This window comes from Salvia miltiorrhiza, chromosome 3 (assembly GCF_028751815.1).
Source record: "Salvia miltiorrhiza cultivar Shanhuang (shh) chromosome 3, IMPLAD_Smil_shh, whole genome shotgun sequence".
NCBI lineage: Eukaryota > Viridiplantae > Streptophyta > Magnoliopsida > Lamiales > Lamiaceae > Salvia > Salvia miltiorrhiza.
The window spans coordinates 62,607,894-62,631,600 of NC_080389.1; the positions used below are offsets into that span (position 1 = coordinate 62,607,894).

Here is a 23,707-nt window from a genome sequence, read left to right on the forward strand (position 1 = left end):
ATGGTAGGGTTTCCCTTGACAATTTGATCGTGATTGAGACAATTCATAAGGATCAAACTTTCATTTTTATTACAAAATTAATCTCTCTACTTGTAAGTTACGTGACATTAGTCACTAATTAAACTATACGTGACAACATATATATGACACATAATTAAGCCCATATAGCCTTTCAAATTTTTTACAAATCTTTTAAAATATTATTTTTATAAAAATAAATCGTTTTGGATCAGAAAGGAAACGAACATGGAATGGAACTGTCAACAATATAATCAAGACTTTGTGTCAGTTCTTTTTTTATAATAATATTTTTTTTATATATTATATATGGTCTCAATCATGACATTTACTATAGTGAAAGAAAACATACGTATCTATCTCTATGGTGCCGAAAAAGAGGTGTCCTACCCTATATGATTAGAGCAAATGCATATCCTTACAATTGAAATTATGTCACTATAAAACTTTTATTATTTTCCTACTTTTCACGTATCGAAAACTAGATACGTAACACATGTGAATTTTGTAGACTTTCAAGTTTAATCCACTTTTTAATTACTAATATATAAGGATTTAAAAAGTGGACGGATAAAATTATATTATTATATTTGGGAATAATTTTGGATGGGCATATTACTATAAGATACAACCTAGCTAGCTAAAAGTATTAACGTCATCACGATTTATACATCTAATTAACATATTCCCATTCGAATGTTATATAGTATAAAATCACTTCATTATACTCAAACCTATGTCTTTATGATGTTTGAACACATAAAATTAAATGGGTTATATTGACTTTGTAAACACACAAACTTAAATTTAATTCGTCAATTGCACATGAACATTAATTTTGGTACGATAATATATAAACTCTCAATTTGTTTATGATTTTACAACTAAACTAGAAACCTCCAAATTTTTTCATGAATTTTCGAATAGCATATGTGTATTATTATTTTTTTTTTGTATAGTTTTATCTTGAATTTATGAAGAATTTTAGATTTTTTTTTTGAAGTAATGGATTTTAGCCTTATTTCTTTAACTCGATTAACTTTAAAATGGATTTAAATTTGAAGATTTAAATTCCATGTTGAAATAATGTTTATGTATTGTTGTATCAAAACTAAACTATATGTGAAATTCATGAATTAATTTAAAAGTTTATACATACATAATATCCCAAATTAATACTAACCATCGGATGTCTTCTATGCCATGTTTACCAATTTGCCATGCAATAACCATACTTTTTTTTTTAAGAATTACAAGAGTTGTCAAAATTACACCGCACGCATGCGAAATTACACCCAAAATCTCTCATACTTTACTAACGTGATTTACTAATTTCAAAATTCAGCTGAAAAAAGAAAAAAGAGAAATGAAACCCTAGCACATTTTTACGTACCTACCCACATTTTCCCCATAGAATATGATTATTCAAATATTTTCTTTTCTTTTCCTTTTATTTTGATACCTTCCTTCTTTATTACCACAAAAATTTAGGGTTCTCTTTTTCCCCCACCCAGCCCCACCCTCACTCTCCCGCGGTGAAATCCACGCACCAATGAGATGCGAGATAAGTGCGTGGACCATGCTTTGACAAGACAGCGACCGCTTAACCACCCCCCACGGTTCGGCGCGTGTGCGTCACGGTTGGACTCTCGTTTGACTAGGGTTTCGGGGGAGTCGCATCGTGGGTAGTGATAAACATCGCACCTCAGTGCCTCGCTGGCGCTTCCTGATTGGTCGGGGGCTTTCTCTCTCTATACAAACACATGGGATTGTATGTATATACGCCAAAATCTGTACCTATAGGGCGACAGTAAACTCAACTCTCCGCATTAAAGAAAAAGGAAATATAACTCAGCTCCTCCCCCTCTCTCTCTCCCTTCATTTCTCATGTTTCTCTCTCTAAAACATTTCTCCTCTCTTTCGCTATCGGATTTCAGACCTAAAACGCTAGGGCACTCGGTGGTTTCCGACGCGAATTCGTCGGCGCAGCCGTGGAATTAAATCACTCGGAGGAGATTGCTTTTGTGAGGGGAGCTAATTGTGGGGGGATTTATATCTGGTCGATCAGCGGGGTTTTTTGATCTGATTTCGCGATCCGAGAAAAAAGGTTCCTTTTCCTTTTTCTTCTTCTTCTTCTTACAGCACTATTTTCGTTTTTTGTTTATCTGAATTTTATTTATTTTTTTCTTTTTTAGCTTTTTGAAAATTTACTAGGTTTTAGCTGACTTTGAGCTGATTTTTTTACCTGATATATCGTGTAGATTTATCTGAGGTGGGTTTCAAAATTTACCTTTGCCTATCTATTTTTTTTTGCTGTCCTTTTTTGGTGTGTATTTCTTTTCACGTTCTCATCATTTTATGGTACTTTTTTTTTGCTTATTCTTTACTGTTTTTTTCATGTGTAGCTGGTGAGGTTGGTATATTGAAATAACCCAACGATTTTTATGAATCAATAAAACCCTAATTTGAGCTGCTGAAATTAACGCATAAAATCACGATTTACCAGTTCCGTTTGTGATTGCGTGAGCTGTATCGTTAATTGTTGGTCCCAGTTCAATTTTCCGTTTCTCATTCAAAGTTGCGAATTAAATTACTCTAACAGGAAAACCCTAAAATTGAAATTGGCTGGGTTACTGTTCTTTGCTGACTCATTTGGCTTTCTCTTTGCTTCGTTTATCTATTCGAAGATTCTATCGTATGCTGACATCTGTAAGTCTTTGATTGGATAAAGCTTTTCCTTTGCTGGGATTCTTTACTAGGGTTTTCAACAGTAGTCTAGTACAAGGCTCATAAATTCATAATTTCCCACTGACGGATTCTTCTTTCGCGTTTGCTAATCGGCTTGTCTATTAATTTCTTCCTTTTAATAACTGTAACTTCTTGTATATTTATCTTGGACTCTCAGGTTACTGGCATTTCATACCATGATTTTATGCACTAATTTTTTGCGCTTGTGTACTAATAATAGCTTCATTTCATTGATCGGTTCTTAGGCTTATGTTATTGAAATGGATATTGTTGTAATGGAAGAAACTGCTGGGAACAGTGATTTTTCGGATCCCACGTCGAAGTTGGGATCATTTGTTCAGATTAACTCAATAGCTATCGACATTAGTAGTTCAATGGAAGCAATCGAGCCACTAGAACATGAGCATTTTTCTATACGGTGAGTAGCAGTTGATTAATCTGATATATCTTTTTCTGTCCAGTGTATATTATATGTGTGAGGAGCTCTAGAGATGTTTATTATCTAGGTACAATCATGTGCAGTATTGAGTGCTTCAAACTATGTGAAGTGTAATGGCTCAAAATTTGTTGTATAAGAACATCTTTTCCTTTATGGCTGGCCTGTTTCAATTAGAAAGTGATATATATTAGAAGCATTTGGGGCCGATTTTATTTTATGTCTGTCAGCAGTACTGCTTTGAGTGATCCACAGTTTCTAATCTTGTTTAGTTAATTAGAAAAACTTATTGTGAATGTCCAAGCTGCAGTTGTTATCTTACTTTCCATCTTCTTTAAATCCTTGCCTTAGTCCTTTTGTTTTTAGCTATGGTCTAATCTGATAGAATATTGGATACTGATGCAACAAACTGGTGGTCTGGTAGAAATGATATATTACTATTAGTTATTTAGTTATGCACACAAGGCCAACTGATTCATTTTACTACAAAATATGTTGTTTCATTTCTCCAATGTTGATGCAGTGGTTTTGTTGCTGGGATGAGAAAAAAGGATTGGAAGACATGTTTTCCATTTGCACCTCAAGGCAACGATGTTGATCCGGTGAATTATCTGCCTCCTCTATTTGTTCCTGAATTTCGATGGTGGCAGTGCTCGAGCTGCATTCCAAAAGATGAAATGAAGAGAACTACAAAAGGAATGGCAATAACAACCAAATGTAAGGCCAATACAAGTTCTTGTGAGAATGTTGGAGCTAAAGATGGCTTGTCCATACACAGGAGAGACAACACAGGTAACTAGTGAACTAGAGATAGCCTTGTCAGCGGGTGCATATAAATTGAGTGCCAAAGATATGCAAGGTCGGGAGACTAAGTGAAATTCACGGAAAATTTGTTAAAAGGGTGTGCTTTGGGCACAATAGGGTTATAGAGATGCATAAATTTGTGATAGAAGTGCACATCCATAAATATGGTTAGCAAGATTGTGTTGAGAATTTTTCTTGTATATTTTGTTATATCCTTACAATATTTCCAGGTATTAAACTTAGGTTAAAAATGCAGAAGGGGAAGACAATGATCAAAGTAAAATTAACAAGACACCTAATTTATGCTGCAGTGAAAGACATAAAGATATCACATGTAAGTTTTGTTACACAAGACATGTATTGATTTGAAGAGTCATTTGTGTTGTTCCAAGCTGTATCCATTCTTGATTATGATCTAAATCAGATGAAAATCGTTTACTAATTGGCATAAGCACAGCGCCGTTTTTGCCCCATATATAACATCCAGAATATCTCCTCAGGTAGCAAAGGCAAAACAGATATCAGGGATATAGAAGCTGGAAATTCATGTGACATGCCTGAAGTAGATCCACTGCAGGTTATCGAGGGGCTTAATAATACTCCAGGTATACTGAAAATGTGAAAGAATTTTAAGAATTTCTCTGGAACTGCCTCACTGTTTATTTTCTAGCAATGATAAGATCATTTTTGTTTCTACGACAGATGCTACAGATATGGTATGTCTTGCTGACCATCCTTCATGCGTAGTTGTAGAGCCAGATAACGTATCATCTGGAAGCGATGGTCCTCTTAGTGTACTGCCACATAAGAGAAAGCCGAAGCTACGTTCTTTGGCTGATATATTGGTGGAAGAAAGGAACCAAACTAGCAGTATTCCTAGGACAAGATCTGCCTTATCATGTGGAGTGTATGTTGCATCTACTGAGATGGAAGCAGTTTTAGTTCCTCAGCTTCAGGTAGACGTCTCTGCTGGTGTTGCAGAAGCTGCTCGAAGTCCTGAGAGGAAAAGAAAGATCGCTATTGGAGAAGACAGAGAGCCTCTAGTGGCAACCTTTCCAAGGGCTGTGGCTAAGAGAACTAAGGGCATTGTGCTTGATGCTGAGAAAAAGTCTAGGAGAGTTGAAATTTCTGATGCTGTAACTAAAGGGGGTGCTTCTATGAGATTGGATTTGCAAAGGACTGAACGGATCAAGCCCAAAAAGCTTAAAGCTATTGACACGAACAAAAATATGAGACACATCGGTAGAGACAATGAAATAGTCCAAATGGGCAAGTATCTCCAGCCAAACGCCGTATCCTCTGCAAATTTACAGGAGCAAGTGGTTCCTGTGGAGACAAATCTGGGTAAATTGGGAGGTGCTCCTTCCATTTTGGTAGAAATGGGACAGCACTTTAGGAGGTCGCTATCGGGACAACAAACACAGAAAATTTCTGATCTTTCCATGGCTAAGATGCCGGAAGTTGGAGCTGATGATGACCCTTTATTGCCTCCCAGAAAAAGCATCTTAGGAGATTGCAATATCCGAGGAACCATGGCGTTGGACCTTTCACTCAGTAGTTTTAAGGATGCTGAAGGTAATCACAATGACCAAGCATCTTTCAGGGAGCATAGGTGCATTCCCGATCTCAATGTGGAATCTCCGGAGAAGGCAGCTATGGAAGGACAGCAGCAATCCACCATTCATTCCGAGGAGAGGAGTTTCCCTCTGCGAAAGTCTTCGGTACAAATAAATGAAGATTTCATATTCATTATCTTGAGATTTCCTGTCTATATTAATCAATCAATGGTATTAGTTCCCTTAAGTTGCATGCCACATTCATGCTCAAAATTATTCAAGTGAAGGATTATTTTTTGTTTAAAATCTGATTCTTTTTGTTTTTGTTAATCTTGCCAGTGGCTAATTGAAACTCTCTGCTAATTTTTCTCTAGGATAACTCTGCCTCCTGCAGTTACGAAACTGTGAGGGAAGGCAAACGAATATCTGAGCCGAGAAACAAGGATAACATTGCAGAACTTGGATCATCAGATGACATACCAATAGAAATAGTTGAGTTGTTGGCCAAAAACCAGCATGAAAGAGAACTTGGAATTTCGAGGAGACATCTGCTGGGAATCAATGATACAGCGAAAGGATATTCTTCTGTAGGCGTTGTGGATGGTACGACTAGTTTTCCTTTTCCCAGGAGAATAAATGGTTTAAAAGTGGCAAATGGAAACATGGGAATCCAACCAAATCTGAACAAACCAGAGAAAAGTCACTTTAGACTCTCTAGTTCGTCTACTCCAATCCAACTGAGGAAACCAGAGTATTCCACGCCAGCTTCTATAATGGCAGGACCAAATTCTATTACATGGGAAGAAATGCTATATTCCCGTGCCACAGAGAATGCACCTTTTCGTCTCAGCATTCCCCAGAAGCACCCCATTCAACCGAGTCCATATTCATTCTTAGACGAGTGTCACAAAGAGAGGGCTGTCGATGGCAAGGGAAAGAAAGCTGTAGCTGATGCGGCTGAGCTCAAGAAGGGGAGAATTATAGGATCATCGGATCCTTACCAAAACGATACAATCCCTGCAATGCAGCTGTTATCGTTGATGGATCAGAGAGTTAAATCGGGCTCTTCATACAAAGTAGGTTCCCTTGATAAACCCTTGTCTTCCTGCAAGCACCACCCGCGTCTAAATGGAAAGGAGAACCACAACTTCCTCCGTGGATCATCGTTCCTTCCTCAAAATGGCAGCTCTTTGTTAAGATATGGTGTTTATTCTTCGGGCGAAAGTTCTTTCAGAGCTTCTGCACCTAATTTAAGAGGTGAGATAAATACCCTTCACTACTGCGATTCTGTTTTGTTTTTCCTTGACAACATATAATCTTGAATGTATTCTTTTCTTTAGTACCTCAAGAGGTAAGGAACTGGAAAACCACCCTTTTGGACGGATCCAACGAGCTTGATCAGAGACGAGCAGCAAGAAGTAATGCAGCATTAGGTGAGTGCACTCTCAACAGGAATCCAGCAGACTTCAGCATTCCTCAAGTAGGAAACGAGTTCACCATAAGCGCGAAAGATTTGAGGCCTCGGAAGAAGACGGATGGTTTGAAAGAAAAATCGCGGTTAGGGAATGTCGATGGCAGGAAGAGACCAAGAATGAGAAAGAATGCCTCGCAGAAAGAATGACTTAGGATTCTGATTATTCAGTTGTTTTGTAGTCACTACTTAACATTATATATATGTTGTGTGTACACCTCTTGTTTTAAATTCTTTGTATCTGTTTTTTTGTGTCTTGCAGTTTGATACTACTCTCAGTATCTGTTTCTTTTTTTTTTTAGTGTTAGTTTTATATACAAAACTCACCTTCCTACTGTGAATTGGACATGGATGAAATAAAATTCAATTTTTATATATATGCATGTGGTGTGGACTCAACAAAATCCTTTCTTTCATGAAATTGTATGGAATCTGTTTCCAAATATGTCTGCTAATTCAGCAACATGGTGCATCTAATCTAAACAAGATCCACAATTTTTTAGAAAAAAATTATGTCCATTTTGCAAGTATAATTACGTTTTAATGTAAATAAAAAGATGCACCTCTAGTTAATTTATTGTATAGCAAAAACGTTACGTGCTTACAATATTTAGGTTAGTTTTTTTTTTTTTTGAATTAAAATTATGAGGGGTATCTGAATATAATCAAATTATGCAACCCGCATGCGGGCGAGACCTCAACACCACACAACTATGAAAAATCTACACTGCACGCGGGACGAACCTCAACACCACACAACTGTAGGAAATCTCTACATCTATGGGAAATCTACACTGCACGCGGGACGAACCTCAACACCACACTACTGTAGGAAATCTCTACACAACTGTAGGAAATCCCTACATCTATGGGAAATCTACACTGCACGCAGGACGAACCTCAACACCAAACATCTCTACATCTATGGGAAATCTACACTGCATGCGGGACGAACCTCAACACCACACAACTGTAGGAAATCTCTACATTGCACGCGGGACGAACCTCAACACCAAACATCACCGCACGTAGGCGGGATTGAACCCAAAACCTCTCACAAATGAGAGTCTTTGGGTGCCTCAGCTTTGCCATTAGAGCAAGGCCTCATTGGCATGTTTATTTTAGTTGTTATGGTCAAAAAATACCAACTTTGGTGAAAATTATACCAAGAAATTACAATTTTCACCTGAACTTTCAATTAAGCCAAAAAAATACATGAACTTATATTTTAATTGCAATTTTGACCCGAATTTAATTTTTGGCGAAATAAGAGCTCAGTTGGTGTAGTTGGTGTATTAAAGTGACTTCCGGTCAAAGTTCGTGTATTTTTTTTTTTGCCATTATTCTTTTAATTCAAAATGGCGTTATTTTGAATACCAAACGTCTGCGTCACGTATGAATTTTCGACTGCCGATTAAGCTTTAATTCCGCTGAAAGTTAAACTCATGTGAAAATTATAATTAAAATATAAATTTATATATTTTTTTTACTTAATTAAATACTCGTGTGAAATTTACAATTTTTATCAATATTGATGTTTTTTTTGCCTTAACCCTTTAATTTTATGTCGGCTTCAAATTCAAATTTTTTCATATCTGACTTAAACATGCACATGGTCCACTGTCACATTCGGAGCTAATTCTTTTGTCAAGAACCCATCGCCAGTTGTCACAGCAAATAAAATAAAGACGGGCCCACCTTTATGTAGCGGTGCCAATTGGAATTTATAAACAATTTTTATAAAAAATGAGTGAGAATTTCAAAAGTGATAATTAGTGAGATTATATCCAAAAAAAATGAGTAAGAAAATATTTTATAAAAGGATAAAAATAAAAAATATATTTTATGGACGAAAAAGTACTAAATCTACATACATATATGTATATAGGGGAGGGCTAAAGTAAAAATAACTCTTAGAGTATAAAATAGGAATAGATCTACACCATTGATCTACCCATATATATGTATATAGGGGAGGACCAAAGTAAAAACAACTCTTAGAGTATAAAATAAGAATAGATCTACACCACTGATCTACCCATAATCTAATGATTCAGATTGGTCTTAGAGAAATTGTTAGTAAATGTATGAATTTTGTGTTATACATGTATGAATTCGATGTGTAAATGTCTGAATTGTGAAAATTAATTTTTTGTTATTTATGAGATTCGAACTCAGGACCATGAATTCATCCAACAAGGTGAATCTTTGATTAATCTTGGACCTTTGATATTTATGAACCATGAATGCATGACTTTGAATCGTAATTTTGAATATGAAGCTCTTGGCACATATTATTAAGGAATTATTTAAATATACGAATTTTCTAATTGAACTTTTAGTTAATATCGAGTGAACGTTTAAAATATCAGTGTAGTTTAAATTATTGATATATTAAACGATGTAGTTACTTCTACGTCACTTCAACTAGTCATAATAACTTTGATTGGATATTCCGACTTTGAGTAAAAATTTCAACTATTTAGGCATAATTAGCCATATGGTTAAATGTGTTGGATTGTATAGGTTACTATTTGGGTATCTAAAATTAAAATTGAGTAGAAAAATCAACTATTTAATTAGGCTCAATTAACGCTATAATTAAATTATATAGTTGACTATTTGGGCGTGTATCTAATAATGTCACAATGTAAAATGCAATGATACATTCCATCAAAAGTCGAGTTTTGTTTCTTTTGATACAAATTTATTAAAGGGTTAATTGCATGTAAATACACGAACCTAAATCAAAATTCATTTTTGATACGAATTTAGAAAAATTTAATTATATACACCAATTTTATTAATTGTTTAATTTTAATTTCGATTTTAGTTTTGGTGATCAAAGAAAATGACATGACATCTACATGACTAATAAAATAACACACGCCTAAATTAAACAACAGTGTTTTGTGAATACTTAATAAAACGACGTCATTTCATGACCTAATCAAAATTCAGTCAAAATTTGGGATTTCTATTATCTTTTTTCTCTTCTCGCTCTGTGTTCTTCACTTTCTCTCAAAATTTACAAATCAAATATGAAAAATCAGATATCTATCTTTTTTCTCTCTCCCCGCTCTCTGTTATTTCTTTTATATCTCCTGCTCCTATCGTAATTGATAACAAAAGGAAAATTATGGCTAATTACAATGGAGGAGGAGCAACTGTGAACGTTGGGTGGCCGCCAATTAGTTGGTGGTGGTCGAAAGTGGTGGAATGACGGCGAATTGGGGTTTCTCCCCTCTCTTGCCGCCACCGCCATAATAAAATAGCCATCGTCCAGATTTAAGATTCAAAAGCAAGCATCAGTTGAGACGACAACAGATCTAGTGACAGAGGCGGAGACAGAGTTAATGGAACGCGTTGATGATTCGGGGCTACTCTTTTGGTGAGAAGACTAATTTTCTGGCCAGGGTGTTGCCCTAGAGCGATTATCAACATGGTGTACGACTCCAGTGTTGGAGTAGCTAAACGACGTCCTTGATGGTATAGATGGATTTACTTGTAGGGTAACATGTTCTTGAAATTATATCCACCATGGACCATCAATGGCGGAAACCTTTGAGAGAGAAAGAGAGACGATAGAGAGAGATGAATAGGAAGTGAGACTTTTTATAATTAATTTTTAATTAAATATATTAAATAATAATAATCATAAAGTATATCCTAAAAATTACATATTCAAAACAATGTCGTTTTACTCGTCGACCGTCGAAATAAAAAGCGTGTGACGATAAGTCATATAGATGCCATGTCAGTTTCAATCTGGAGAAAGTAAAATTTGATGTCAAAATTGAACAACTTAATGACTTATAATATTATTCGTGTAAAAAATAAATTTTAACCTAACTTGGTGTACATATATAAATCCTTAATTAAAAACAAACTCCAAGATGATCCCAAATAAATGGATAATCAATAAAGCTAGACATGCTTGCCGTTCAATTCAAGCATAACCATTTTAAATTTTGTGACAAATTAAACTTCCCTTCAAACTAGGGCAAAAAAATCCCTTTTATATACAGACCTTCAAGAAATCAAACACATGCCTCAAAAATAAAAATGAGCAAAATTTCCCAATTTTCAATCAAAAATCATCCTCCAAAAATGTCAATTGCCAATTTCTATTTTCAATCCATAATTTTGGGAATATTCGCTTCAGCCCTAACCGGAGCCATGCCGCCGCAGAACCCGGTCCAATGCACCCAAACCGGCTGCACGCTGTCCAACTCCTACGGCGTTTGGGGCGACCGGCAGCCCTGCCACGTCACCGCCGCCGTCTACCCGACCACCGAGGAGGAGCTGCGCTCCGCCGTGGCCGACGCCAGCAGGAGGAAGCTCAAGGTGAAAGCCGTCTCCAAATTCTCGCACACAATCCCCAAACTCGCCTGCGGGAGTACAATCCTGATAAGCACGGAGAGGTACAACTCGAGCATCGCCGTCGATAGGGCTAAATCGACCGTCACGGCCGACGCCGGCGTCGGGCTGCGGGAATTGATCGATAGGGCGGCGGAGGAGGGGCTGAGCCTGGCGGCGGCGCCGTACTGGGAGGGGGTCAGCGTCGGCGGCGCGATCAGCACCGGCGCCCACGGCAGCTCGTGGCGCGGCCGCGGCGGCGCGCTGCACGATCACGTGGTGGGGATTAGGATGGTGGTGGCTGCGAAGGAATCGGAGGGTTTCGCCAAAGTGGTGGATTTGAGAGAGAGTGATGAGCTTTTCAATGCTGCAAAAGTTTCTTTGGGTTTATTGGGAGTTATTTCAAAGGTGAGATTTTCAATTTTCAATTTCTTCAAAAAAAAAAAAAAAAGATTTCTTTTTTTGGTACAAATATAGAAGTCTTGAATCTTGATACAAATTAAATACTACATAAATTTTATACTTACAGATAACTATTTTCAATCTCCTTTCACTTTTCATGCATATTAAAAAAATACATTTAATCTTATTTAAAAAAAATACTACTACAAATTTTTATCTTTCTATTATTTATACCTTTATTTATTATTTTCACGTATCCTTTTCATATTTAAGTGAAACACTATTAGTTTAGTAGTAAAATAATATTTTTATATAATAAGGGGACTAATTTCATAAGACGGATGGACTATAATTTTTACGATAATCAACCTCTATCGTTTTTGCACAGGTGACATTCTCATTGGAACCGGCTTTCAAACGTAGCATCACGTTCAATTTCACTAGTGATGTTGGCATTGAAGAGGAATTCGTGGAGCACGCCAAGAGATACGAGTTTGGCGACATCCAATGGTATCCATCCAGACACACGGCGGTGTATCGCTACGACGATCGGGCTCCCGTGAACGCATCGGGCGACGGGGTGAATGATTTCATTGGGTTCCAATCGAATAATGTGCTGATAGTGAAATCAATTCGAGCATCAGGTTCGTTTTTTAATTATTTCTTTATTTAATATTGTTAATTTATCAAAAAAAAAGACATCTCTTTCACGTGGCTGTTTGCTATTTTATTTTTAAAAAAACTTGTAGTTAAGCTCTAATAGTTTATAACGTTTAAATTCTGAAAAACTTATAAATTATCAAATATTTAGATAATTAATCTTATAAGCTCCCACAACCCTCTTTATTGGAACTACTTTTCTCTTTTCCTTCTAGAGATACTCGTAGTTGTAGCTGCTAAAAGAAAATTTTGATAAGGCATTTCATTCATGCGTATATGTCTCTTATTTATCAATGCATGTTATGTAATATTATAATTAATTTAAATATATTGCATAATTTGTATAAATGTAGTGAAATACAAGATACTATATAATATTAGAACACACATTAGCGTCCCTAAAATATTATGTATTAATTCAGAAACATAGAAACTATAAATTGATCCCCTAAAAATAATAGTACAAAATATGATCAATTTGTAATTATTAACTAAGATTTTAATTTATTCCACCCAATTATTAGAGTATATAATTATTTTTTATTATTTAATTTCACTTTTATTAGTTAATAATTTATTATTATGGTTGATAAATATGATATATAATTTTGCAACTTCAATTTTTTGAAATAATTCCTCTTAAAAGAAAGAATTAAATTAATAGATATTACAGTGAAATATGATGGCCCAGAAAAAATTACGGGAGATTGGATCCTTCCACAAAAAAGTTCTTGTATTTCAGTATTTTTTACATTCAGTTAGTTATTTTTACATTTTTAATGAAATTATTAATAACATAATCATTGAAAATAACTCAAATAAATGATTTTTCGAGTCTTGACTGATCAAGTCTTCTTCTTCATCAAATAAGTGATCATTTCCTCTAATTTCTGCAACGAATTGATGCAGAAAAAGCTGCAGAGAAGGCAAGAAACACAAACGCCAAATGCGTACTCGCATCCTCATTCGTCGCCTACAAAAAGCTAACCGCCAACGGTTTGAAAAACAACGGCCTAACCTTCACCGGCTACCCCGTCGTCGGACATCAACGGAGAATGCAAACCTCCGGCTCGTGTCTCTACTCGCCGGAATCCGACAAGGCCTCGTTGTGCGCATGGGACCCGAGGATCAAGGGCCTCTCCTTCTTCGAATCCACCGCCGTATTCCCGGCCGGCAAGTTTGCCGCCTTCGTTCGTGACGTCAAGAGGCTGCGGGACGCTGTGGGCCCCGCAGCCTTCTGTGGGGCCGACATGTACAACGGCTTCCTCTTTCGCTTCGTGAAGGGATCCGACGCCCACTTGGGGCAGCCGGAGGATTCCGTTGTGGTGGATTTCAACTACTACCGTGCAGACGAGGCGGGGACGCCCCGTCTGCACGGGGACGTGTGGGAGGAGGTGGAGCAAATTGCGTTTTTCAAGTACCTGGCTAGGCCCCACTGGGGTAAGAATAGAAAGGTGGCTTTTTTTGAAGTTGGGAAAAAGTTTCCTAAGTTTAGTAAATTTGTGGAGGCTAAGAAGAGGGTGGACCCCGCCGGGATATTCTCGAGCGGGCCATCTGATGAAATAGTATTTGGGATAGAGGATCAGAAAGGAGACGGTTGTGCTCTCGAAGGATTGTGTATTTGTTCCGAAGATCGGCATTGTAGCCCTAGAGATGGCTATTTTTGCCAAAGGGGTCTTGTTTATGATGAAGCTAGGGTTTGTAGGTATTCTTCCACTTCAACTAGTTGATTATGCAATTCAACTAGAAAGAATAGTGTATTTTTGAAATTAAACAATGTTGTTATTACTCCCTCCGTCCGCCAAGATTATGTCACTTTCATGTACAATTTGTACATGAAAGTGACATAATCTTGGCGGACGGAGGGAGTATAAGTTAGCTAGAGATGATCAAATACATGCATGCATATGTGTTATATATAAATTAAACAAACACATCCAAGTAGCTCATAATTTTAAGAGGTGGTCTTGGTTGCAATCGGTTGCACCGTGCAACCGGGTTGCACCCTCACTTAAACCATGATCCGTATTCTAACTTGAATCTATATCATGATCCTAATCGTATAAATAACATTATTTTAAATGCGGATCAACCCAATTACACGTTGCACCCAAGTTTTTATGTAATTTTAATTATCAAGCATTTATACCAATATATAGTCAATAAAGTAATTTATCAATATACATAGTCAATAAAGTAATTTTTTAATTATTTGTTAAAACTTGTGTCTCTCAGCCACATCACAATTAATTTTCGCAAACATAGGGAGTACTTAATAATAATTGCTTGTGCACAAAATGTTAAGAGTAAATTTTACACAATTTCTCTCTTACACTATCTGACTCCAAAGCAAGACCAGTGCTTCACGGCGGCGCCACCGCTGCTCCTCCATCAGAACCACCGTTGATCACGGCCGAGTGCCTATTTATTTAATTTAATTTTGTTCTCTCTCTCCGCCGCCAATATAATAAGGGCTCAAAGGCCCACTAATGAAATGAGAGGACTCGGGCTTATATTTTGGGCCTTTAAAGGCCCAAATACATATAATTAGAACAAAAGTTTAATAAACAAACAAGCTAAAACACACATTATTATTATTAATGAAGAAAATAAAAAAATACACACACACATTATTACAAAATAATATCTTTCCCTTCAAAAAAAGAAAGAAATAAACTGGAGTATATAAAAAAGGAGAAACTCAAATACACATTTCTTTTGATTTTGTGATGTTTCTTTTCTCTACAACATATTTTGTTGTTAAATTTAATTCGAGTCTCATCACATATCCTAAATTTCGATCTTTTAAAATTATTAATTGATTCTTGTACTTCGGTTTTCTTGTAATGCTAATTCAAAATTTGATTTTGTTAATTATGCAATACAAATTTCATACATTAATTGATTTAATTCTCCTCCACTTTCTCTACTCGATTCCTTTGATCACTATCGTCATCGTGGCATCAATATCGTCGTCGATTGAAGTGTTTATGTTTAATCACATCATTAGTAATTAATTCTGAATCCACCATACTTGTACCCATCAAAAACCTAACTCATTGAAATAATAAATTTATGATATAGAGATATGAACGAAAACCACATCAAAGCGTGACTAATTAATTTGTGGAGCTATTCTATTTCCTAAAGAATATATAGCAATAACTGAAATATCCTTTTCAAGAGTTATTAGTCATAACTAAGTGGTTCGAAATAGAATTAAATAAAACGGCTTTGAATTTAGATGCACTAAAGTTTAAAATAAATTCAATTTAAAAGTTACACGCAGTAAACATTAGAAGAATTTATTAGGTTTTTACTAAGTTACACCTATTTTATGAAAAAGGTTTCAAATTATAAGAAATATTTTTTAAAATCTCAAATTATTCGGTTTGTATTTTAAATATTCCGTGTCCATTCTTCAAGCCTCAATACCATGACGTGACTCGCCGAATACCACAATATAATTTATATTTTATTGTTTCAAACGTCATGACACAAAACGCCGTGTCATTTGAAAAAGAACGTCATTTTTGTGCCACGCCAATTTATCAGGCGTTGTCTTAATTTTTTTTTAACGATGAGTACGACATAAAACGATTTTGTTTTGTATCATATTATTTAGAAATAAAATATAATTTACACGGTGGCATCCAGCTAACCACTTCATGATTACGGGACTATAAAATGGAGGTTGAATATTTTTAACACAATAATTTGGAATTAAAAAAAAAAATTTTATAATTCAAAACATTTTTGATTAAATGAGAATAATTTGGAGTTTAATATCATATTTATCCTAACAATTACTATAATATCTTATGAATTTTCCTTTTCACGACACATATGCATGAACCCTATGTTGCTGAAAATTGTTTAAAAAATCTCTAAAAAGTTGCCAAAAAAAATGATTTCTTTAATTTACTAGATGCAATATTAATTTCCCTTAAATGCAGATATTTTATGATTAACAACCAATTATACACATTGAAAAATTCTATCCATGCATGTGTTCTTGATCATTATTCCAAATTTTGAGTTTTGCATAATGACTTTCTGCAAAGATACTGCCTTTTCTATTTATTTATTTTTTTGCCTTGAATCATCATAAATTTTTCAGTAATCTTTTTGTTGTAGATCTGAGGTAAAGACTTTAATAATTTAATGGGATTCTGGGCCCTCTTTCTATTGTGAATTTTTTTGATTTTTTTTTTTGAGTTGCAGAAGAAAACAACACACACTACACACACTTGTTCCTTTCTCTTTGTTCCACTCCTTTTCACATGTTCAGTTAAATCTTCTTCACATCAATCTCTATTCCCAGATTCACACACTACTCAATTTGAACTCACTCAAATTAGTCGCTTTCACTTGCAATTTCTCACAATTTATTTAAATTGAGCTAATTCTTTTTTTTTTTTTTTTTTTTTGTTTCTGTTGCCACTGTGCTTTGAGATTAGTGCAGAAATTGAAGGTCCGTTTCGTTCAAGGTAACTAATTCTTGCAATTCGATTATTTAAGCTTCGAATCTAGTTTTTGCAGGATTGAAATGTGAACTTCTTTTTTTTGTTTTTTTTTTTTTAATTATGTTGGAGCTTGCATCTATGGTTGGAATTTGGAAAGGGGGAAAAGAATAATGACAGAAAATTGTGTGGTGATTTGAATTTGTTTATGGCGTTTGGCAGGATTTGTTTGAGGAGGAAAGAGAGGAATTTAACGTATGTTTAGCCTTTTGAAGATTGATTGTGATGTCTGAAAATGGAGTCTGTTACAGAATGGAGCATCTTCCATTAAAAGAATGAAATCTTTGTTTCAAGTGATAAAAAGGGGAAGAAGAAGAAGAGAGAATTATCTACTGTGGTTTTGATATAAGCAGCAGTTAATATCAGATAATAAAATTTGGAAAGCTGGGAAACTGCATTTGTTGGTATGATAAGCAGATATTGTGAGATTGTGTTAGGGCGAAAATCGAGAAGACGAACGAGTTTTCTTGACGTGATCATGTTCAAGCATTGATAAAAAAAAAAAAAAAGAGTGTGTGTGTTGGGGAAATTGGTAGGGATTGGTGATGGCATCAATTAGAAGAACACTGTCTCCCGTTCCTCGGCCAGGGGGTTTAGGCAATGGCGAGGCTTGTCAGGTGGCGTCGCCTCTGTCCAAGTCGTCTTCCAACAGTCAGAACTACCCTCCACACGGGGGGCTGTTGTCTTCCTCGCCTGGCTTCTTGGACTATACGTTGTACAGAATCCAGAGCTTCGTTCTTGGCCTTTTCTCACACCGGGCTTCTAGGGATGTTGATAGGTCGAGGATGAAGGGGCAGAGTTGGCGGAGGGCGTATTTACATTTCTTGTTGTGCTTCGTTGTTGGTGTCTTTGTTGGGCTCACGCCATTTGTACCGTTGAGTCTGTCCACAGATGCCATGCCCAAGCAGGAAGCTTTTGATTTCGAGTTGCTTGGGCTGAAAAATGAGATGCCTATAGTAGGCAAAGTTTCTTTGCAAGAGAACTCTACGTTGGAGAGAGAGAAGGTCGATGTTGAGGTGAAGAGTCCTCCTTCTGACCTCATCCTTTTGAATAAGTCGTTGGATCTGTCTAGTGGTGTGGTTTTTGATAAGCTTCTGATCATCATCACCCCGACACATGCTAGGCCGCTTCAGGCCTACTTTCTGGATCGCTTGGCACACACGTTGAGGCTGATCCGACACCCTCTTCTTTGGATAGTCGTGGAGATGAATTCTCAGTCCATGGAGACGGCTGAGTTGCTGAGGAACTCTGGTGTCATGTACAGACATCTCGTGTGCAGTATCAAGAACGCGACTGAGATAACAGATAGAAGCGCACTTCTTAGGAATGTGGCCCTCTCACACATAGAGACACACCGTCTTGATGGGATTGCTTACTTTGCAGACGATGATAGGATATACTCGACTGCCCTCTTCGACCAAATGAGAAACATTAGGTACTGCCTCGAACTCATACATTGATAATTTTCATCTGCTTGAGATATATTTGCTGAGAAATTATGTGCCCTTGTATTGCATGCTTGAGTTTTCGAGAAGGAACCAATTTGAGGCCAAACTTACACATCTCTTCGAACTACTTAGACGTATGTAGCTAGTGAAAAAGTAATCTATCCAAATTAGGATGCAATAGAGTGAAAATGACTATGTGATTATACTGAACATTTTTATTGAAGCAGTCGGATTGGGACATGGACAACGGCCAAGTTGGTGCAAAGCAGAGGCGAAATTCTCTTTGAGGGTCCGATTTGTAACAGCTCTCAAGTGGTAGGGTGGCACTTTGATGACAGGGAGAGACGGTCTCAGAGATTCCACGCTGAGATGTCGGGTTTTGCCTTTAATAGCACCATCATTTGGGATCCAAAGAGATGGCACCGGCCTACAATCGAACCTATCAGGCAGATGGAGACAGTGAAGCAAGACATGCAAGTGAGTTTCTCTATAACTGCATACTTTTCTGCTGATAGCAACAGACACGACGAGTATAAAATAAAGCACACACAATATTGATCAAATACTATACTTGAAATAATCATGTTGGCTCGTGAATCTATTAGTACAATAGTTTGGTGAGGTTATAAGTACTAAATTGCAAAGAATCTGCTGAGGGGAACTTTAGATAAGATGTTGATTTCGTTAATGCATCCCGTTAACATATGTACTCCGTTGCAGGCAACCGCATTCATGGAGCAGCTCGTGGAGGATGAGAGCCAAATGGAGTGCTTCTCGATGGACTCTTCGGGAATCATGGTTTGGCATCACACAACTGACACATATTCCTACCCTCATAACTGGTTTACTAGTATTTCGAGCACCATCACTCCACTTTAACTGATGCTATGCAATTTCGCTTCATGTAAGAAAGATGAGTTCGCCTTTAGCCATTTTCTTTGTTCGTTTCACGTGTTTCCATCTTCTAAGCGTGTAGTGGTTTCACTTGTTTCTTTCTTAAAGTGGAACGGAGGTTGTTGGGCGATGTTTTGTGCCACTTGCTGTCCCAAGTAGACGCGCTAGCAATGCTTGTGCAGCGAATCCTTATCCGAGTTATGGAAACTGGAGACGATCCAACGGGTTCGTTTGAGTGTTTTTCCACGGTTTCTGGTTCGAGGTTGGATATTATTTCTGTACAGCTGCTGATTTTATATGATTTTCAATGGCTGCTAACTATCCATGAGAGGGAAGCATGCTGCCATGAAAGCTAGAGTGATTGAAGAATTTGCATATTTTGGCCATTATTAGCCAATTACAACTTTTTTTTTGCCCTTCTTTCCTCAAAATTTTCATGGTGCAACTGTATTATGTGTTGGCCTTTTCTCATTCTCAATTATTAGCTCAAGAAAAAGTGCTTGTTTCCTCTCTCTCTCTCTCTCTTTTATTGGAGTGAAGTTGATCAAGCATGATCAAGCATGCAGGCCTTTCTTAGGTTTATTGGGTATGAGTAGAGGTGACAAACATGGCCCGGCCCGAATTTTAGTTGAACTTAGGCCCGAAAAATTCATCCGACGCGAAAGATTAAATCGTAGGCCCGCAAATAGACATAAAAGCCCGATTCTTGGGGCGGCCTCCACCTCGTAAAAAAAATGATCCAATCGATTTCTGGGCCGGCTCGACCTGATTTCTTGTGTTGGCCCGGCCCGGCCCGATAATTTGACATCCTTTAGTTTGGGTTAGGGGGTCTCAATGTGGAGGGAATGAGTGGAACTCACTTCATTCTTTCCCACACCAGGAAGAAAAATCACAATGTTTTTCCTGTTTCTGTTTTTCATTGCAAGAAGTTATTTATCAATGGTGCCCAATGTCGATCTGATCTTGGTCGCCCTACTTCACGGTTCATTCATATCGTTAATCGTAGCTCTTGCTAGTTGTGTCGTCTTTATATGTCTCGTCATTGCGTTTTGTTTTGCCTTGCTTACTGTTGTGTTCACGGATCTCAATGATGTCTTATCGTTCGTATCGTGCTATCTTGTCGTCGTCAGATCTCACGTGGAGATGGCGTTCGCGCTCTCCCTCGTCATGTTGATGCGATTCGTTATTGATACAACATTAGCTTTGAGATCAATAGTGGAAGTTCAAATGAAAAGGCTATGGAGAAAGTGAAGGTGTAGTAGCCTCATGTTCTTGGGAATTATTTGCTATGTAACTCTATGATTCAATTTATTTGAATGTTTGTGTTCAATTTATGATTTGCATAGTCTTTTTCTTTTTCGGGGGTTAGATAAAATATGAAATTCGAATTTTAATTTCATGGTGAAATTTAGCTCGAAATTATGATTATTACAAAATAGTCTGTACTTATATATTCATTTTATAGCTTGAATCAATTTTTTCGATCAAATTAAATTGATAATAATCTGATTAAGTTCTTACATCTAGATACATGACCAGCTAAGCTTTAATTATCCAACTTAATTTTGATTATTTGGATTCAATATATTTGTATTTTTTTTATATTAAAAGTGGTTGTAATTGATATGAGCTATAAACTGAACAACAAAATAAGTACAAGCAATGTTTATAATAATTGTAAATTCAGACTACAAAGTCATCATGAGATCAAAATTAAAGTTAAGAATAATCTATTTATTTATTATTCCACGTATTATCTTAACAAATATTAAATAATACTCCATCCGTCCCATTTAGGGGTGGGAATTTCGGGGTCGGGTAATCGGGTACCCGATACCCGACCCGAAAAAATCGGGTATCGGGTACCCTATACCCGAAAAAATCGGGATCGGGGTCGGGGTCGGGTATTTAGGCTGTGAAAAAATCGGGTATCGGGTATACCCGATCGGGTATCGGGTATACCCGAATTACCCGATTTTTTAATTAATAAATTTTAAACTATTTATTCATCTCATTCTCCTCTCTCTCTCTCAGAACACACCCCATTCTCCTCCTCTCTCCGCCATCTCTCTCTCACCAGCCGCCTCGCCACTTCTCCATCGCCGGCGACGAAAGCTATGTCGCCGTCGCGGCTCCCCCTTCCCCTATCTTGCTTCTCTCTCTGTCAAAAAGGAAATCCCCAAAATCCTAAACCCTTTCCTTCGATTTCAAGGGAGAGGCAGTCGGAGCAGCGCCTTGCCGTCGCGGTACAGCAGCAGCGTCGCTCAGCCACCTTCTCTCCCGTCTCCGTGACGTCGCGACCCTCGCCAATCGCCCCCAGATATGAGACTTCAGATACCCTCGACCCTCGCCGTTCCGCCGCCCAGCCGTTTCCCAGATCCGAGACCCTTGTATGTATGTAATCGCCGCCCAGCCGTTTCCCAGATCCGATACCCTCGGCGCTGCTGCTTCTTCTTCTGTACATATTTGATTTTGATTCTTGAAAGTTGCTGTACAGATTCTTGATTTTGATTTTGATTCTTGAAAGTTGTTGTACAGATTCTTGATTTTGATTTTGATTCTTGAAAGTTGCTTACAGATCGGGTAATTTAGGGTACCCGAATACCCGACTCGGGTACCCGAGTCGGGTATTAGGGTACCTGAGTCGGGTATTAGGGTACCCGATTTCAAATTCGGGGTCGGGGTCGGGTAGTGGGTTTAGGGTATTTTCGGGTTCGGGTACCCGATTTTTTCGGGTAGGGTATCCGAACCCGACCCGATTCCCAGCCCTAGTCCCATTAATCAAGTCTCCTTACTTTTGGGCACGAGAATTTAGGAGAGCTAAAGTAGATGTAAAAATAGTAGGGACCACATAATTAGTGTATTAGTTAATGTTATTTTATTTCATAATTAGACGCAAAAATTGCTCTCAGCTCTCTTCTCTCTTCTCTCTCTTCTCGCCCTTCTCTCTTGCAATTCTCTCTCTTCTCGCCCTTCCCTCTTGCAAAACTCACACACACAGATCTTTGGCAGAACACACACATGGGAGGTTCACAGAGTCGACAAGGGCTCGAGCTTTCCGATTCGAAATATTCCGACGAGGAGAAGGTAGAGGAAATTGTGGTCGCAGAAGCCCTCCGGCGACTGGAAGTGGATGAGTCGCGGCGGAGAAGAGCCGCGAGTGGACGCCTGAACGGTGGGGTGCGAGAACGGTGCGGCGGAGAAGCCCTCTGTGCTCGATTTCCGGCGAGGCAGCAGGACCTCCACCTTCGTCCCTAAATTATTCGAGCAGATCTGCCGCGGTGCAGGTGGTAGAAGGCGGCGCTGGAGCATGGGGGAGGCGGCGGAGGCGTTGGCGTTGGAGTCGGTGCATTTCGCCTTTTGCAAAGGGCAGCGCCGCCGCTAGAAAAACGGGCGGCGGCTGGCTGCGCGGATGTGTCTGGGAGAGGGAGTCGGTGGAGGCGGAGGAGATCAGAGGCGAAGGCGGTGGATGCAGAGGGTTGAGGCGGTGGAGAGATAGGAGGCGGCGGCGCCTCGTCGACGCCAGGAGAGGGCAGAGCCCTGGTCGCCGAAAAACGGGCGGCGAGGCAGGGGCCTTGTCGCTGCGGTCACCGGGAGAGAAAAGGAACGGTGGTGGTGACTGGTGAGGCGTCCGAGAGAGAGAAGAGGCGAAGAGAGAGAGAGTGTGTCAGATTTGGGAAAGAGAGAGAGAGAGAGTGAGATTAAAGTTAGAAAGAGAGAGAATACCTAATTAATTGAACTAATTGTATTGTAATTTATGCCAAAAAAGGAAAGGAGACTTGAATATTCGGACGGCCCAAAGAGGAATATGAGACTTGAATATTGGGACGGAGGGAGTAATTAGTTTTGCTCCCGTGCGATGCACGAGAGACAATATTTTTTTTAACAATAAATATTATTTAAAAGTATTTTTATATTTAAAATTATTTATTAATATTATATGAATGTTAAAATTTTTATGTTGTACAAGATATGGGTGAACAATTCTTACTTGTTCTTTCAAATAAAAATTATCGTGGATGTTGTTAGAATAAGACAGGTAAGTATTTGAAATGATATCTTTTATTGAAACATCAAATGATTTAAACAAAATATAATAAAGAAGATCGATAGATGCATAACCACTATTATCATTATCATGACCATCATTTGTTAAATCTTTAATACCTACATTTACTAAATATTTTATTTACATTTACCAATAAAGGCATTTACATCAAAATATCATGGATCAATGATTCCATCAGATGAAACTGCCCACCCAATACCAACAAATTCAACTCCAAAAATGGCGTCGCCATCAAAGTCTTGTAGACTGTTTGAATCGAAATCAGAATTCTTAAGCAATTCAGTAGAAGATTCTTCAAGCATGCTGGGCAAATTCAACT

General features: G+C 37.7%; 4 protein-coding genes across 10 annotated transcripts in view; all 4 read left to right on the plus strand.

Moving 5' to 3' along the window:
• LOC131015234 (probable glycosyltransferase At3g07620) overlaps positions 1-23,707 on the plus strand; it is a 1,181,237-nt gene that overhangs the window by 1,079,662 nt on the left and 77,868 nt on the right. The gene's annotated exons all lie outside the window — the stretch shown is intronic.
• LOC131015224 (protein EMBRYONIC FLOWER 1-like) lies at positions 1,818-7,410 on the plus strand. 4 transcript variants are annotated; one of them, XM_057943514.1, is made up of 9 exons: positions 1,837-2,125; positions 2,233-2,290; positions 3,012-3,184; positions 3,726-3,994; positions 4,263-4,340; positions 4,507-4,611; positions 4,709-5,727; positions 5,937-6,819; positions 6,903-7,410. In XM_057943514.1, exons 3-9 carry the CDS (start codon positions 3,027-3,029, stop codon positions 7,181-7,183), a joined length of 2,793 nt encoding a protein of 930 aa, XP_057799497.1. In that variant the 5' UTR covers positions 1,837-2,125; positions 2,233-2,290; positions 3,012-3,026; the 3' UTR covers positions 7,184-7,410. The 4 variants fall into 4 exon arrangements, with proteins under 4 accessions (XP_057799496.1, XP_057799498.1, XP_057799497.1 ...); XM_057943513.1 differs by lacking the exon at positions 2,233-2,290 and having other exon boundaries at positions 1,818-2,125; XM_057943516.1 differs by lacking the exon at positions 4,263-4,340.
• Positions 10,936-14,228, plus strand: LOC131015247 (L-gulonolactone oxidase 3). Its single transcript, XM_057943552.1, has 3 exons — positions 10,936-11,800; positions 12,183-12,438; positions 13,364-14,228. The coding sequence occupies exons 1-3, from the start codon at positions 11,099-11,101 to the stop codon at positions 14,182-14,184; spliced, it is 1,779 nt and encodes a 592-aa protein (XP_057799535.1). The 5' UTR covers positions 10,936-11,098; the 3' UTR covers positions 14,185-14,228.
• Positions 16,434-19,827, plus strand: LOC131015265 (probable beta-1,4-xylosyltransferase IRX9H). 4 transcript variants are annotated; one of them, XM_057943582.1, is made up of 5 exons: positions 16,434-16,944; positions 17,050-18,412; positions 18,650-18,902; positions 19,146-19,329; positions 19,428-19,827. In XM_057943582.1, exons 2-4 carry the CDS (start codon positions 17,523-17,525, stop codon positions 19,302-19,304), a joined length of 1,302 nt encoding a protein of 433 aa, XP_057799565.1. In that variant the 5' UTR covers positions 16,434-16,944; positions 17,050-17,522; the 3' UTR covers positions 19,305-19,329; positions 19,428-19,827. The 4 variants fall into 4 exon arrangements, with proteins under 4 accessions (XP_057799565.1, XP_057799564.1, XP_057799567.1 ...); XM_057943581.1 differs by having other exon boundaries at positions 17,140-18,412; XM_057943584.1 differs by having other exon boundaries at positions 16,438-16,944; positions 18,653-18,902.